Here is an 18,031-nt window from a genome sequence, read left to right as displayed (position 1 = left end):
GAAATAATTTCTTCATATTTTTTTGGTGTTATCTGTCGTTTACATATCCTTCCTAAAACACCAAAGTGCGAATATTTCCAAACACCTAAATTAGCTAAAATTTAGGACATGTTACAAAACTATATTTTCTAGAATTTCAGAATTGTACTTTAAATATTGGCCGGCTATTTTTCACACAGTGACGTTAACTAGGCAATGTACTATTACCTATAACATACACTAAAACACCAAAGTGCGAATATTTCCAAACATCTAAATTAGCTAAAAATTTAGGACATGTTACAAAACTATATTTTCTAGAATATTGGCCGGTTATTTTTCACACAGCGACGTTAACTAGGCAATTACAAAATACTTCTAACATACACTAGTTCTATAGGTTACGCGTCAATGGTGAGAGCACTGTGTATTGTGTATAGGAAAACGGACAGTAACTGCAGTATGTGCTGTTTTCTCTGCACTGGGAGTGGGAGAACTGGGCACTCTGTACTGCAGTTTCTATGGACATCCGGGCCCTACTCTACCATATTTGGCTGAGTAATGGTACATGAACACTTTAAAGCTGGGTTTGTACTAATTCTAGACTGTATCCTTGTCGTCACCAGCTGTGCAATGTGTGTAATGCTTGTTAGTGAACGTTGACCGACTGAGGGGTCCGTCGCTTTTGCAGAAAAGCGAAAAATTTGTGCGCATGCTCAGTATTCATATACGATGGCGATTTTGTACACTGATCATTGGTTCGATTCACTTTTTCGCAAAAGTGTTCGAGTATAAATTCAGCTTTAGAAACGACTGTGTTTTCTTAACTGACACATATTTGTATTGGTTCGTTCGAACATTCAAATGCTTTTAACTTTTGCACTGTTCATTCAAGCATTCCTCCCAGGTTGTAATGTAAAGTTACCATATCTCTGATTGGCTCATTATATATGATATAGGCTTGTTTTTAACCAAACAAAATAGTTCTTTGAGGCTGACAATTCCACTGGTAGTGCCTCTGGAGTTAAGGGCTCGGATAGCGAAGTTTTGCACTCTTAAGAGCACATCAGACATGTCGAATTGCATTTTGAATATGAGGAATGTCCTTCTGATATCAAATATTTTTTATTTTTGAAATTCGCGATATAATACACATTTTATGGCAAATGATTAAAAATTGATATTTTGAAATTTAACGGTCCTCAAAGTTAATTGTATAAATCTAATGATATGTACTTAAAGTGTAGTAGCTGCGATAAAAGGCCGTTCTCCATATGAACATTTTGACCTTTCGTATTGAAGATATAAATTTTTCCTCCAAAACACCAAAGAAATGTTAGACTATTGGCCATAATATGTTATTAATCATGATGAACGCATTCTGTTGAACTCGATATTATAATGATGTTTATTACAATTAAAGCCATGTTGTAACATTGCAATAAAAAATAGATTGATATTTCTTTTCCAACAAATGTTAGCTTTAACTCTCAGATGTGACCCCTTTTGATTTTGAGCCGGACACCTTAGGTAAAGCAAAGAAAACTGGAATTTACTAAACACGCAGATGTCGCCAATGCATGCCACTCCGTCGGTTGTACTACGACACGGGCCTTTGATGTGTTTGTACCATCCCAAACGTCGTGAACGTACTGTGTTGTAAACATCGTGTACACGTTCGACTAAAATTTCCATCGTAATAATAAAAAGACGGTTCCTGCGTTTTATTCAAAATCTCGGATTCTGACAAAACTACAGTACTTAAAGCCTCGATTTTTGCAGGACATGTTAGTTTAATAAAGTATATAAACTGAGCTCAAAAAGAAACTTATACTTTTTTACAACTAGTGAATCACAAGGTCATATCTTAAAATAGTGTCAATCAAAATGAACCAAAATTACACACAGGATTACTTTAATACTCTACTCAAAACACATGTCAGTAACCAAGCAGTTATCCAACTGACACAACAGCAAAATGTACTGTCATGGGACAGCTTCCTGGAAGTTCCTCCACTTTCACAGCCTAACATTTGGCACCCAGCACAAAAAATCTGTGAGAATGCACACAAGAACCTTGCACAGATGATAAAACGGTGCTGTTTTCTGCTTTTCATACACTTTTTTCATGAAACAGAGCTGGGCTGTGAATGTGGTCCAGGAAACTGTTCCATGTCAGTGCATTTTGCTGTTGTGTCAGTTGGATAACAGCTTGGTTACTGACATGTGTTAAGAGTAGAGTATTGAAGTAAACCTGTGTGTAATTTTGGTTCAATTTGATGGACAGGATTTCAAGATATGACCTTGTGAAAAATTATAAGTTTCTTTTTGAGCTCAGTTTACATTACAATCGATTACAATCGTGTAAAAAACGGCGTCCTCCTCAGCAAATGTTACAATATGGCTTAAAGTATTCAAAACTAGTCAATTAGCAACAGTAAAAGTAAAGTATACATAGGCCTAGTACTTATGCAACATATTTTAATGGCATAATGATAATGGCTCACTTCAATACTGAACAATTCTGATTTTGACCATGATTTTGCCCCGAAGCTTTGTCCCTAACACACTCTGTCAATCATACTAGTTTACCAATATTCAATGTAACCACAAGCACTAAGCGTGGAAGTACAAGACGCGCTAGACGTATACGTCCCTGTACTAGCGCTGCAAATTCCACATATAGTTGTGTAAGATGTAGTTAATGGTAATGACACGTGCCTGGAGGATATAAACCATAACGAGATCTGGTCGCCCAATAAAGCCAGACCCATTTAAAGATACATTACATGATGGCCATAGACAACCGTGTTAAGCAGTATCTCCCGACATTAGCCTGAGTATATTAAATTGGGTCACATATGTTGGGGTATTTGAAGTATTTTTTTAAATTAAATTTGAAGACAAAAAATCAGGTGTGGCACCTCGAGTTGGACATGTTCAATTCCCACAGCATGCCCATTGAATCGTTGTTTATTTTATAAGGAGTCCCATTGTCATGTGTGGCTCCGATTTCTTCAAAACTGCTGTGGTCAGAGGCACACCTTGTCAGGTGTGGCACTGACTTCTTCAAGACTGATGAAGTCACAGACGAATGTGTAATCGTTGAGGCCTTGTTGCTTGTTATTGATTGTGATCTCATTTGAATGTGTCCGCTATGGGCTTGTACATTGCTTCATATTGTATTTCTAATATAATTCTGGCATTATATATCATGCATTTTTGAAGTTGTGAAATATAGCACTTGAATTTAATTGAAAAAGTCTGTGCTAATAAATCTTATCATCCATGTTTATATTGATACAGGCCAGCATGATAGGTTTTACAGCCCCAGACCCACTCTCACCATCCAACACTTGGGTTGTCTTCTCCAACCCAGCATCGATTTTCAGACGAAACATGGCGGTGAAAATCAGCAAAGATGGCTGCCGAACGTGGAGCAAACCATGGGTTATAAACGCAAATAATAGTGCCTACTCAGACTTGACTTATTTTGAGACCTGGGACTCGGATGCTGCAGTCTACTCACCAAATTTTGCAATTTTATTCGAAGGTGGGGAAGATTTTCCGTACGCAACAATTCAATTTAAAATGTTTAGTTTGGAGAGGATGTTGCAAGGGATAGCGGAACCGTCACCATTTTCTTCAGGATGAAAGTTCTTACGAGGACCAAAACCGAAAGTATTGCAGCAGTATTAAATATCGCATACATGACATACAGTACACAAAAGAATTTTCAAGGTACCAGTTATGTTCACCCCTATTTAAGACCTAGTTTTATAGGCTAATCAAAAAAAAATCACCCACCACTAATTGCAACAGAATCCTTTTCGCATGCATCCATTTCCCAAAGCTAACACAAAAACATGTCTATCAAAAGTCCCCAAATTTTAGATTTGTTCAAATCTTACCATACCATTGTATTCCTCTCGTCATAAGGATTCAGAAAATATATAGTTGACCTATGTACATTTCTTGAGTTACAGGAAAATTCAAGTGTCAAAATTTGGGCTCTACAGGGGGGGGGGGGCAAAAATTGCAAAAACATTTTTTTAAAGAATAGTTTGCCATATCTCAGGTGGTAACATGGCAAAAAAGATCATGACATTGAGCCGTATTGACCTTGACCTGTTTTGTGATGTTACCTATGTAACAAAACATCCAAAACAATGCACATTTTCTCATTTTGATTTATTTTTGCCAAAGGAATAATTTGAGACCAGTTGGATTAAAATTGGGGCATATTTCCATTGTAAACGACCGTGGACCCAAAATTTGACCTTTGACATTTTTGCCTATATTTCAAGAACTGTATGTCGGAGACTGGTCAAACTATACTTTTGTTGTATCCTTATAATGAGAGAAAGACATTGGTATGGTTTTTTAAAACAAGATTTGACCAGCTTTGAATTTCACCCCCTGCATAAGCGACCATTTTGGATTTATGCAAATTAGACACTGTTCCACTACTTTTGGGACTTCTGATATTTTCTTTAATTAATATACTTTTTTGAAATCAATGGTGATTAAATAATTTCTTTTGCAATTAGTGGTGGTGAAGGTGATAAATGTCTACTTGGTTTGACTGAGTATTAGCTTCAGTATTTCTTGCAAAGTCTACCCTTTTGATGTGGCTGGTCATAGATCCTGTTAAAACCCTTAATTTTTGCAAATTATTATCAGGCATGAAAACTTTCATGTTTAAACCTAACTTCAAGTGGTTTTCTGGCTAATTTAACACCTTTTTTTACCGCTTTCAACTTTTTTTATCAAAGCATGTTATTTGATATTGTTAACCTGTAGTGCCCTTTGAACACAGCTTGTTTTATATTGTATAATAATATTCTATATAATGTTCCAGGTGTATAACATGTTGATGTAAACAAAATGTTGCACCATAAAAAGCCTATTAATCAGTTAATGTATTCTCACATTGACCCTGCCATGGTTGGGCTATTCCAGTTTAAATATATACACTCCCTACAGAAGACATGACCTCAATCTCCCACAAAGGGGGTGTAGATTTCAAATGTGGTTACCAAATTGTGGGCATAGGGTCCATGAGGCATGTATGATTTCAACTGGAATAGCTAGCACATTTTGTATTGTTCATCATGAACGACAAATGAAGTACCTGTGGATTATTAACGCCAAGCGCCAGGTAAAATTAATGCCATTTAAATTGAATACCTGAATACAAAACCCACCCAAGTCCATTGAAAGCGATTTTGAGAAAACTAAGTGCGTATCATACATGCTGGGTACATAGGCCATGTTGAATTTCACATGCTCAATAGACGCACGTAGAGGCTGAATTTGGGTTCAACTTTTTTACATATAAAAAGGCCTATGTATAAGCAACAATTTCCCATATATTAGCAGTATGAACTTTGTATTCATATATTCTATTACATGTTTGTTTGCATTTTGAATATAAGGCACTACTTGCGCGAACCTATGTAAGGCCCAAACAATGTTTTGATGATTGATATTATTTTTATTGCAAATTCGTGGCCCGTGGGCTAAATTACATACAATAAATTACAATATAAAAATACACATAAAAACAATCAGAATTAAATATTGCACATGATAAGAAACACACAGAAATATACAATTTGAATTAACATTTATAAAATTGAGTATAAAAGTCACAGTAAAATATTTTTTTGAAATATTGCACTTTTTAACATTATAAAGTGACATGAATAGATTAGTATAGATTAGTATAGCATAGAATAGTATAGATAGTATAGTATAGTATAGTTTAGTATAGTATATAGTATAATATATAGTATAATATATTGTAGTATAGTATAGTATAGTATAGTATAGTATAGTATAGTATATTATAGTATAGTATAGTATAGTATACAAATATTAACTGTCTATGAGTGTGATGGTCGAAATATAATCACGAGGTGAAAGATGGATTGTTCCATTCCACGAGCCGGAACGGCGAGTGGAATGGAACAATACATCTTCTCACCGAGTGATTATATTTCGACCATTACACGAATTTAAGACAGTTAATATTTGTTTTATATCACTCATGCATAAATTCTATTACTAAAATACTATTTAAGGTAGGAAATATATTTTTTCGTCAACATAACACCATGTTTTGCCGTGATATACTTCACATTTTGGGGTCCACCCCATAACTAAATCGGCGAGTCCATGAGTCAGCGCACGGCTTGGTGCAGGCGCACTACGGCAGAGCACTATGATGGTAAAGACTATCACACGGAGAGGGTGATGGTAAAAATGATAAATGGTAATCAACCAATGAACTGTCTAGAATTTATGTATGAGTGATATAATATAGTATAGTATCTATTAAGAATATCAACAAAAGGAAGAGGACTATTTTCTGAAACGGTTAGACCTGGTCCGAAACTGAGAAAATTACTACTGTTACGCAAAAAAATTATAAGGTGAGAGAACTTGTGCGATTAGTTTTGGTAAGCCCTTCGGCGAACCTAAGACAGTGCTCCTCCCTCCTATCAGAAAGGATGTCAAACTGTCAAACTTTAAAGTGCATCACTATAGGATAAATAGTGCCGACCCAGGATTGTTCTGCATGCACGTTTTTGAATGGCCTCTATTTCATTACTCTGTTTAGCTGAGATACCAGAATGCCACACCACATCAGCGTACTCAAGATTTGGCCTGACATATCCTCTATATACGACACCAAGCTCTTGGATGGAAAAACCAGGGCGTTTTAAGGTTTGTAGCATGAACGAACGGGAATTAGCCTTTTTTAACATCGCGTCCATCTGGCCATTCATTTAAGGTTGTTCTGTAAGCCATAAACCAGGTACCTTGGCTTCGGTGACGTAGGATAATGGTTCAGTCCCAATTCTTAAGTCGCGATGTGGTGGCAATGGATTAGAAAAAGCAATTTGCATGGCTTGACACTTGCTGGTGTTCGATTTCGGGTGGCTGTCACTAGCCCACTCTAAGAACTGATCAAGATGATCCGAAAGTGAACTAGCACAACCACCGATAAAATTCCCATCAAATGCCAAGTCCTCAAGATATTTTCAGCAGCGACTACCAACTTCTTGGACAGCTTCATTTATAAGAATTTGAAACCCAATTGGGCCAAATTTTGTACCCTGGGGTACACCACCATGACGAACACTGTTGACGGTTGCGGAGGAAATCGCAAATCCAAGGAACAATGGACCTACGGACTCCCATATCGACGATCTTACCAATAAGAAGTGTGTGGTCGAAAAGGTCGAATGCCTTCGAGAAATCCGTTTTATCATGAATGTTACATATAGAAAAACACATAATCAACATTTTTCCTCCGTAACAAAACAACTAGTTTATAGGACTTCATCAACATTTCACTTTGTTCCCTGAGGTGATGGTTTATGGGTCATATCTCATTGACATTGTATCTCAAATGTTATTTAATCTATTTCCCCTTCTATATATAATAATCGAGGTAAAATCGATAACATAAACTTGAATTTTAGTCAACACACATTGTTAGAAGATAACTAGAGCGATAACCGCACCATAGCTGAACCATGTGGCTTCGGCAGTATATTGTGGTAGGCCTATACCTACAATTGAAGCATTTTGCAAACTTGACATTCGACCCGTTTTTGGCCCTTAATGACCTTAAATGAATTTAAAATATTTGCAACATGTTTAGAATGTCATAAGAATCATTGCGTTTAAATTTCAGCTCAATCGGAGCATTTTGTACAACTTGACCTTTGACCCCTTTATGACCCCTTAATGACCTTAAATGAATCTTGAAATGTTTTTAAAATGTTTAGCATGTCATAAAGATCATTGCATATAAATTTCAGCTCAATTGGAGCATTTTGAAAAACTTGACCTTTGACCCCTTTATGACATTTTCTCATTTTGATTTATTTTTGCCAAAGGAATAATTTGAGACCAGTTGGATTAAAATTGGGGCATATTTCCATTGTAAACGACCGTGGACCCAAAATTTGACCTTTGACATTTTGCCTATATTTCAAGAACTGTATGTCGGAGACTGGTCAAACTATACTTTTGTTGTATCCTTATAATGAGAGAAAGACATTGGTATGGTTTTTTATTACAAGATTTGACCAGCTTTGAATTTCACCCCCTGCATAAGCGACCATTTTGGATTTATGCAAATTAGACACTGTTCCACTACTTTTGGGACTTCTGATATTTTCTTTAATTAATATACTTTTTTGAAATCAATGGTGATTAAATAATTTCTTTTGCAATTAGTGGTGGTGAAGGTGATAAATGTCTACTTGGTTTGACTGAGTATTAGCTTCAGTATTTCTTGCAAAGTCTACCCTTTTGATGTGGCTGGTCATAGATCCTGTTAAAACCCTTAATTTTTGCAAATTATTATCAGGCATGAAAACTTTCATGTTTAAACCTAACTTCAAGTGGTTTTCTGGCTAATTTAACACCTTTTTTACCGCTTTCAACTTTTTTATCAAAGCATGTTATTTGATATTGTTAACCTGTAGTGCCCTTTGAACACAGCTTGTTTTATATTGTATAATAATATTCTATATAATGTTCCAGGTGTATAACATGTTGATGTAAACAAAATGTTGCACCATAAAAAGCCTATTAATCAGTTAATGTATTCTCACATTGACCCTGCCATGGTTGGGCTCTTCCAGTTTAAATATATACACTCCCTACAGAAGACATGACCTCAATCTCCCACAAAGGGGGTGTAGATTTCAAATGTGGTTACCAAATTGTGGGCATAGGGTCCATGAGGCATGTATGATTTCAACTGGAATAGCTAGCACATTTTGTATTGTTCATCATGAACGACAAATGAAGTACCTGTGGATTATTAACGCCAAGCGCCAGGTAAAATTAATGCCATTTAAATTGAATACCTGAATACAAAACCCACCCAAGTCCATTGAAAGCGATTTTGAGAAAACTAAGTGCGTATCATACATGCTGGGTACATAGGCCATGTTGAATTTCACATGCTCAATAGACGCACGTAGAGGCTGAATTTGGGTTCAACTTTTTTACATATAAAAAGGCCTATGTATAAGCAACAATTTCCCATATATTAGCAGTATGAACTTTGTATTCATATATTCTATTACATGTTTGTTTGCATTTTGAATATAAGGCACTACTTGCGCGAACCTATGTAAGGCCCAAACAATGTTTTGATGATTGATATTATTTTTATTGCAAATTCGTGGCCCGTGGGCTAAATTACATACAATAAATTACAATATAAAAATACACATAAAAACAATCAGAATTAAATATTGCACATGATAAGAAACACACAGAAATATACAATTTGAATTAACATTTATAAAATTGAGTATAAAAGTCACAGTAAAATATTTTTTTTGAAATATTGCACTTTTTAACATTATAAAGTGACATGAATAGATTAGTATAGATTAGTATAGCATAGAATAGTATAGATAGTATAGTATAGTATAGTTTAGTATAGTATATAGTATAATATATAGTATAATATATTAGTAGTATAGTATAGTATAGTATAGTATAGTATAGTATATTATAGTATAGTATAGTATAGTATAGTATAGTATACAAATATTAACTGTCTATGAGTGTGATGGTCGAAATATAATCACGAGGTGAAAGATGGATTGTTCCATTCCACGAGCCGGAACGGCGAGTGGAATGGAACAATACATCTTGATTCATTCGACCATTACACGAATTTAAGACAGTTAATATTTGTTTTATATCACTCATGCATAAATTCTATTACTAAAATACTATTTAAGGTAGGAAATACATTTTTTCGTCAACATAACACCATGTTTTGCCGTGATATACTTCACATTTTGGGGTCCACCCATAACTAAATCGGCGAGTCCATGAGTCAGCGCACGGCTTGGTGCAGGCGCACTACGGCAGAGCACTATGATGGTAAAGACTATCACACGGAGAGGGTGATGGTAAAAATGATAAATGGTAATCAACCAATGAACTGTCTAGAATTTATGTATGAGTGATATAATATAGTATAGTATCTATTAAGAATATCAACAAAAGGAAGAGGACTATTTTCTGAAACGGTTAGACCTGGTCCGAAACTGAGAAAATTACTACTGTTACGCAAAAAAATTATAAGGTGAGAGAACTTGTGCGATTAGTTTTGGTAAGCCCTTCGGCGAACCTAAGACAGTGCTCCTCCCTCCTATCAGAAAGGATGTCAAACTGTCAAACTTTAAAGTGCATCACTATAGGATAAATAGTGCCGACCCAGGATTGTTCTGCATGCACGTTTTTGAATGGCCTCTATTTCATTACTCTGTTTAGCTGAGATACCAGAATGCCACACCACATCAGCGTACTCAAGATTTGGCCTGACATATCCTCTATATACGACACCAAGCTCTTGGATGGAAAAACCAGGGCGTTTTAAGGTTTGTAGCATGAACGAACGGGAATTAGCCTTTTTTAACATCGCGTCCATCTGGCCATTCATTTAAGGTTGTTCTGTAAGCCATAAACCAGGTACCTTGGCTTCGGTGACGTAGGATAATGGTTCAGTCCCAATTCTTAAGTCGCGATGTGGTGGCAATGGATTAGAAAAAGCAATTTGCATGGCTTGACACTTGCTGGTGTTCGATTTCGGGTGGCTGTCACTAGCCCACTCTAAGAACTGATCAAGATGATCCGAAAGTGAACTAGCACAACCACCGATAAAATTCCCATCAAATGCCAAGTCCTCAAGATATTTTCAGCAGCGACTACCAACTTCTTGGACAGCTTCATTTATAAGAATTTGAAACCCAATTGGGCCAAATTTTGTACCCTGGGGTACACCACCATGACGAACACTGTTGACGGTTGCGGAGGAAATCGCAAATCCAAGGAACAATGGACCTACGGACTCCCATATCGACGATCTTACCAATAAGAAGTGTGTGGTCGAAAAGGTCGAATGCCTTCGAGAAATCCGTTTTATCATGAATGTTACATATAGAAAAACACATAATCAACATTTTCCTCCGTAACAAAACAACTAGTTTATAGGACTTCATCAACATTTCACTTTGTTCCCTGAGGTGATGGTTTATGGGTCATATCTCATTGACATTGTATCTCAAATGTTATTTAATCTATTTCCCCTTCTATATATAATAATCGAGGTAAAATCGATAACATAAACTTGAATTTTAGTCAACACACATTGTTAGAAGATAACTAGAGCGATAACCGCACCATAGCTGAACCATGTGGCTTCGGCAGTATATTGTGGTAGGCCTATACCTACAATTGAAGCATTTTGAAAACTTGACCTTTGCCCCCTTTATTGCCCCTTAATGACCTTAAATGAATTTAAAAATATTTGCAACATGTTTAGAATGTCATAAGAATCATTGCGTTTAAATTTCAGCTCAATCGGAGCATTTTGTACAACTTGACCTTTGACCCCTTTATGACCCCTTAATGACCTTAAATGAATCTTGAAATGTTTTTAAAATGTTTAGCATGTCATAAAGATCATTGCATATAAATTTCAGCTCAATTGGAGCATTTTGAAAAACTTGACCTTTGACCCCTTTATGACCCCTTAATGACCTTAAATGAGTTTTAAACTATTTGCAACATGTTTAGAATGTCATAAGGATCATTGCATTTAAATTTCAGCTCAATCGGAGCATTTTTGGTTAAAGTGACCTTTTTTGACCCCTGTGACCCCTGGATGACCTCTGACGTTTGGAAATACTTTTATTATATTCTTTATGTTTTCCTCTTTCATATGACACCACTCATGGGGTCATACCTTCGTGGCATTTAGAGATATGTCCATTTCAGACCAAATGGTTAGTTAGGGAGCTAGTAACTTAGTAACCTAGTAACATACACAGTTATAGGCTGATACCATTTCATGGTTCAGCAAAAATTGATTGAAATAAATATATAATACATGTTGGATTTATATAGCAAATTTTAAGAGGATTCAAAGCGCTGTAATTCGCTGCCACTGGTGAATCATTACAATCAGATCGCATCAACTAGGCTGGTTACAGCCAAACCCGGCGCAAACCTATCCGCACTTGTAATTATCTGTACAGCTCCCCAAATTCCATCGGGTCAAGGAAGTTTTTGATAACCAGACAACTAATCACAGATTTTGAAAGCAGGAGGAAACCGGAGATCTGTAATAGGTCTGTGGTCTGACACCAATGTAAACATTCCTTTCGGTGTCCCAAATTCAAAGTCATTTACGCTTACGCTGTTTTTTTACAGATTGCCTGGCATTGCATACTTAGGTTTCAGCGATTCCTAAAACAAGATTTATATATGTCTGCAAGCGTTTCCTCTTGGAATGTAGATATCTATTGTGGATCTTACTGTCCGTGATTTGCTCTTTCATCGACAATTTGCAACGGCTTTTGCACACCATAAGGGCCGCCTGCGTTAATCCCAATATTTTAAACGGTATCGGTGTTTTTTAGCCAAATGATAACTAGCCACATTATTTCTAAAACTAGACTGCAACAGCAGATAACATTAGATCGGCTGTGCTATCGGTAGAATTTAAACGAGAACCAAAAGTGAAGACCTGGGCGCAAGAAGACCGTAAGTCCACTTGGCCCCTCAACATGTATACATTAAAGTTGCGTATAGTTTCGTATAGTTTGGTAATGTTTTATACATGTTCAGGGGCAAAAACAAATTTTCACAACCTTTCATGATGTTTTCACCCTGGAACATGTATTAAACATTATAAAACCCTAAGAAACTATACGTAACTTTAGTGTATACATATTCAGGGGCCAAGTGGACTTACGGTCTTCTTGCGCTCAGGTCTTCAAGTGTTCTCCGAAGTGATGTAAATATGGACTTTCGCAGAATGTAACGTTCTTGTGCCAATATTTTATATGTTCTTGAACTTACTTCAAACGTCTAATGTACTGTCATACCTATTCCAGTTCCATCGTATATATTCCGAAATCCCTGACAACATTTCTACTCTATAAAATGGCTCAAATATTGCAAAACTGAACACCACCCCAAGTCCTACGTTAAATACCACAACATTGCCATAGCTTGTCGCTTCCAGCTCTAAATATACAAGCCACTATGCCTTCAGCGTATTGGAAATTGGAATTCCAATTCTTTCTCATAACGCCCTCGATCCTAATGTACTGTGTTCAAAAGTTTTGGATCTAGTTGTGGTGCAAGCTTTGTATTGTCTGTGGAATAAACTAATGTTAAAGTCAGGGATATTGACATGCTTTTTCTGAATAGATTTGATCAGTTTATCAGCAGCTGAATTCAGTCTTGCTTTTTATAGGCGTTTCATTGTTATTTACATTAGATAAATGAATGGAAAATGAATAAGAAAGTTTCTTATCGGTGAGTTGTGCGCTGGGACCGTTTTCTATATAATATGCCTGTCTATTTCTTGTTGTTTTTATAGGTTTGTTGGTTTAGTTACAGCTCCAAGATATAGTAGGGCCTATAGTGCGTTTTATGTTTATCTTCATCGCATTATTTTGGTTTAAAACGGACCTAAACGCTTTTTGACAGTTATTACTGATATTATTTCTTCGTTTTTGGAAAACCAAAATAATAAAACTATACAGGGTGAGTCTCAACACATACACATAGAGTCTCCAGGACATCCCGTGGATCTACAATCAAAGAAATTAATTTTGGCACACTCTGGCATACTAAATATATAAATCGCCACCCCTCTCCCAAGTTAAATGTTGATGAAAGCACTTTTTCCATTTGCCTCTCCAGTCTCCCCAACATTGATTGAGGTGGAATGGGGAGGGAAGGGGAAAAGGCAAGGTTGGTACTTCTCATCAAACATAGTTATACTAATTTCACTGAACTATCAGGGTGGCAATGAAGAGTTCCAACATATTGTCAAGGTGCGCCAACTATTTTTTTCCTTAATTGTAGATAAAGTGCAGATCCTCGACAGAGAATCATGGTACTTCGAAAGAGGAGGGCAATTCCGTAATTACGTCACACACTTTCAAAAATTGTCAAAATTTTAAAATTGTCCACATAATTTGATTTATGTCTCATATCGAAGGATATAGAATGTAGTTTACCGATCTACTATTGAATTTCATCTAACATGATTTTTATTTTTATTTTCAAAATATGGGCAAATATGAAAAATGGCACGTTTCGGGAGTACATTCCCAAAAATGCCACTTTCAACCACCTGTACCATTTCTTTTTTGTTGTTTCAAACAAATTAATTTGGCACATTTTCAAATTTTAGTGTAAGTACGTTGTTTTGACAATGTTTCCTTGTATGGATCTATGTCCAATATTTAGAAATAACATCCGGAACTCGTTGCGGACGTACTAATTAACAAAAATCAGAGCGTACGTCCGCAACACAAGAAATGTACGTCCGCAACAGCTGAAACCAAGTAATTTTAACCTGTAAGATGAAAACCAGATGTTTGTCTTTGCTGTGTTTCTTTAGCTTGGTCCCTCATGCAAACAAAACTGTATTGGTTTCCATCAACGATCTGTACAGTTCAGAGTTATTCTTAATGAAACACATGTACCTCAAAAAGTACACTTTCTGTGAGTACGTCCGCAACGGGGGTGTTTTGGTGACCTGTCATGTAAACCGAGAATAGGATTGGAATTAAATTTTCAGGTTTTATACTCCTAGCAGAGATACTTCTAATACAAGTGTTCAAAATCCATATGCCTCCATAAGTTAGAAGATCTGGGTCCTCAAATGTCTGTGAAATGTACGTCCACAACTACGGAACTTCCCAGGAGTCAAAGAGGCCATTCACATCCGGGCTAAGCAAACTTCTTTGAATAAGGACGGGACGCTACTCATCAAGAGTCTGCGATCCAGTTCTGACGTCACAAGTGAAGAGTCGTCAAATCGATCAATGAAATGGATCATTCTGCTGAAGAAAGGCAGTAGTATATCAGCGCTCAAAATGGAACAAAATCTGAATCAAAACTTGTGTTAAAAGTCTAATTTAATGCTCAATCAAGTACATACCTGGGTCAGCTAATTTCAAATCATATTTATCGCTTCCTCCCATTCGATAAGTGTTAGAACTGCCGGTATCCCATTGGACTCTGATCCAGCCATCTCCATTTAGTTCTTCTATTACTGTCCCCTCACTTGGTGGTGGACCATCCTGTAAACAGTAGCAGCAAGATCTAATTTTAAATGACTGTTCTATTGGTAATATCTTTATAAATAGTTGTGCTCTCTAGACAACAAAATTGCATAAGACATCATTTTAGAAGGTCATTGAAATTTTGCACATGCATGATCATTTTCTCAAATTGTGTTACAAAGCATACCAATGTATTCGTCTAGTGAAAAATATTTGTTTTGATATCCATGTGTTTTTGTCAAAAAATACTGTTTAGCTTTTTTATGCGCTTTGATGTAATGTGCAGAATTATGACCTGAGTGTTTTAAATGTTTTTATTGTATTGTTCTTGATGTTTTTTGATGTTAATGTACAATCTTATAATAACACTTCTTCAGTCCGAAACTGCGCTAGTCCGAAACTGAAAACATAGCGCTAGTCCAAAACCTAAAACCACATCGCTAGTTCGAATCTGAAAAATACTGCGCTAGTCCGAATCTGAAAAACACTGCGTTAGTGCGGATATCGGACTAGCGCAGTGTTTCCAAAATTCAGTTTCGGACTAGTGCAGTGTTTTTCAAATTCGGACTAGCGCGCGCAGTGGTTTTCATTTTCGGACTAGCGGCGTGTCGGAGCGCGGATTGGCGAAGTGTATTTTTGATTCGGACTAGCGGCGTGTCGGACTGGTGCAGTGCATTTCAGATTCGGACTAGCGGTGTGTCGGACTAGCGGACTAACGCCCTGAACCCATTTTCCACCCCCCCCCCCCCCAACCAAAGCATTTCTGAAGACTTTTTTTGTATTTCCATTTCACGGAGCCGCCGGGCTGATACTAATGTAATGCCTTTAAAAGGAATTTCTAGTATACTGCGGCATCGGACTCTAGCTGAGAACCTAGCCTTAGGCCTACAAACTCAAAGAATGGCTCTTATAATTATTATACAAATGAGCAAACACAATGGAGGTAGTCTCCTCCACGGCCAGTTTGATGCCGAAGGAGTGTAACCAAACTGGCTGCGGAGGAGAATAAGGGGGGGGGGGTGTACAGTCTGCCATGCAAATTAGCCAGTGTCATCAGGTTGCCTACGGTGTATTTTATTTTATTCAAACAACACCTGTAGAAACTTGTCAGCATGACGTATTGCGGTGTAATTTGGCGGCATTATACTACTGGCGAAAGTGCATGCTATGGCGATTCCAAAGGTACCAATAAACATGTTTGCGAAACCAAATTTATTTAAGACAGCTTTAATCTTAGATATATCAGCCCTGTCAACTGATTACCCTAATGACGTATAACCCATGATTACCCTATTGAAAGACTCAATTGGAACGTACCTGATCACCCCAGGACCAATCGTTTCCTCTGACCACTCTTGTGCCTATCGTCATCATAGCAGCAAGCTCAGCCCCTTCAGGGAAAACAATAAGCAAAATTAGAACTGACTTGCATCAATATCCTAAAACCTACCATCATTTTTACTGCATTGTTTCTACAGTGATGAGCTTACTTAAAAATCAAAAGAGAGTTTGCGAAATGCAGTTTGCAAGGTTAGCCTTTTTTATCGGCTAAATGAATAGAGGTTATCCACTTTACTCATGTGTAACTTCTAACAAAACGCGCTGGTTCCCGTATTATTCCTCATTCAAACCAATTCAATGCATGATTTCAGAGTTACCTGCATGACTATGGCGGGCTATTTTGAAACAGTCATGGTTGCACGTGCAGGTACTTCTTTTGAAAGTCCTAACAAGGTATAGCAGTCGCTGATAGGATGTGTAGCTTATAGAACACGTATAACCTCTATTAGATATACTAGTATGCGTGAACATCTCACAATAGAGATATCATGTTTTTCTCAAGAAAATACGTTTCAAATAAACAATGGAGACAACCATGGCATGTGAATCAAATGCCTACCTTTAAGGCCTACATTCTATGTTTGTAATAACTCTAATAAAATCTACACAAGGCCAGCATATTCCAAATAATACCAAAAATACCAATCTTATTGGGTAACGTGACCATGGTGACGGTTTATCACTCTGGGAGTCTGGATTATTATCCAAAAACACACTCATTGCAACTATTATTCAAAGCCCTAAGTTCTATAAAGATACCCGGGGGTAATTGATACAAGATTGAAAACACGAGGGGGCTATAAGTAGCTGTGCAATAGTTATGATCCCTGGGCGGAGGGTAAAATGGAAGGAACCAACGGTATTGGTGCAAGTAGCATTTGCGTTTACATTTATCAGTACTCAAAGCACATTCATCAATGTCTGTATTTTGAGCAGTTTGACGTATGACCAAAAGAAAAGTCAAAATGTTTCTTGTACTATAAAACATGACATAATTCGAACTCAATAAAGCTTGAATAAAATAATTGATTCTGTTTACCAACATTATGTATCATTTTTATTGACCTAATAATACTAACCTGTGCATGTTACCTCATCTCCACAGTTACCTGTGCATGTTACTCCATCTCCATTGTAACCGGTATTACATGCACATGTGAAGGAACCAGCGGTATTGGTGCAAGCAGCATTTGCGTCACAGTTATCAGTATTCAAAGCACATTCATTAGTATCTGTATTTTGAGGATTTTGAGGTTTGATCAAAGGTTTCATGAATAAAAACCAGAACACTTTTAGAACTCAATAAAGCTTGAATAAATTCAATTTGGTTAGCCTTGGCAACATAATGCATCTTGTTTGATTGATCACATCACAAATATTGGTATTGAAACGAATTTGTTCTGAAAACTTATAAGCATTCATAGTAAGCAATTTACATAGGAATGCACCATTTAATGTATGGCTCGCATAGAGGTGACAATTACTATATGTGACCGTCCAAGGCGAATGAGCCGTAAATTCCGCCCCCGGTCAATTTTGTGTTATTTCGTGTTTAAAAAATAAACATCAAA

General features: G+C 36.7%; 1 protein-coding gene and 1 long non-coding RNA gene across 2 annotated transcripts in view; one reads left to right on the top strand and one right to left on the bottom strand.

Annotated features, from left to right (window-relative positions):
* The window catches only part of LOC140139486 (sialidase-3-like), a 39,239-nt gene extending 35,256 nt beyond the window's left edge, over positions 1-3,983 (top strand). Inside the window, exon 10 of the mRNA XM_072161221.1 lies at positions 3,286-3,983. Coding sequence (XP_072017322.1) covers positions 3,286-3,633 — 348 coding nt within the window. The 3' untranslated portion in view covers positions 3,634-3,983. The remainder of the gene's footprint in view (positions 1-3,285) is intronic.
* Positions 3,984-13,277: 9,294 nt separating this feature from the next.
* Positions 13,278-17,662, bottom strand: LOC140139485 (uncharacterized). Its single transcript, XR_011857141.1, has 4 exons — positions 17,540-17,662; positions 16,437-16,510; positions 14,996-15,137; positions 13,278-14,894 (listed from the first exon to the last, which is right to left on the bottom strand). It is a non-coding gene; the product is annotated as an uncharacterized lncRNA (long non-coding RNA).
* Between the last annotated feature and the right edge of the window lie 369 nt (positions 17,663-18,031).

The sequence above is a fragment of the Amphiura filiformis genome, chromosome 18, assembly GCF_039555335.1.
Source record: "Amphiura filiformis chromosome 18, Afil_fr2py, whole genome shotgun sequence".
NCBI lineage: Eukaryota > Metazoa > Echinodermata > Ophiuroidea > Amphilepidida > Amphiuridae > Amphiura > Amphiura filiformis.
This window is presented reverse-complemented; position numbering and strand designations above follow the sequence as displayed.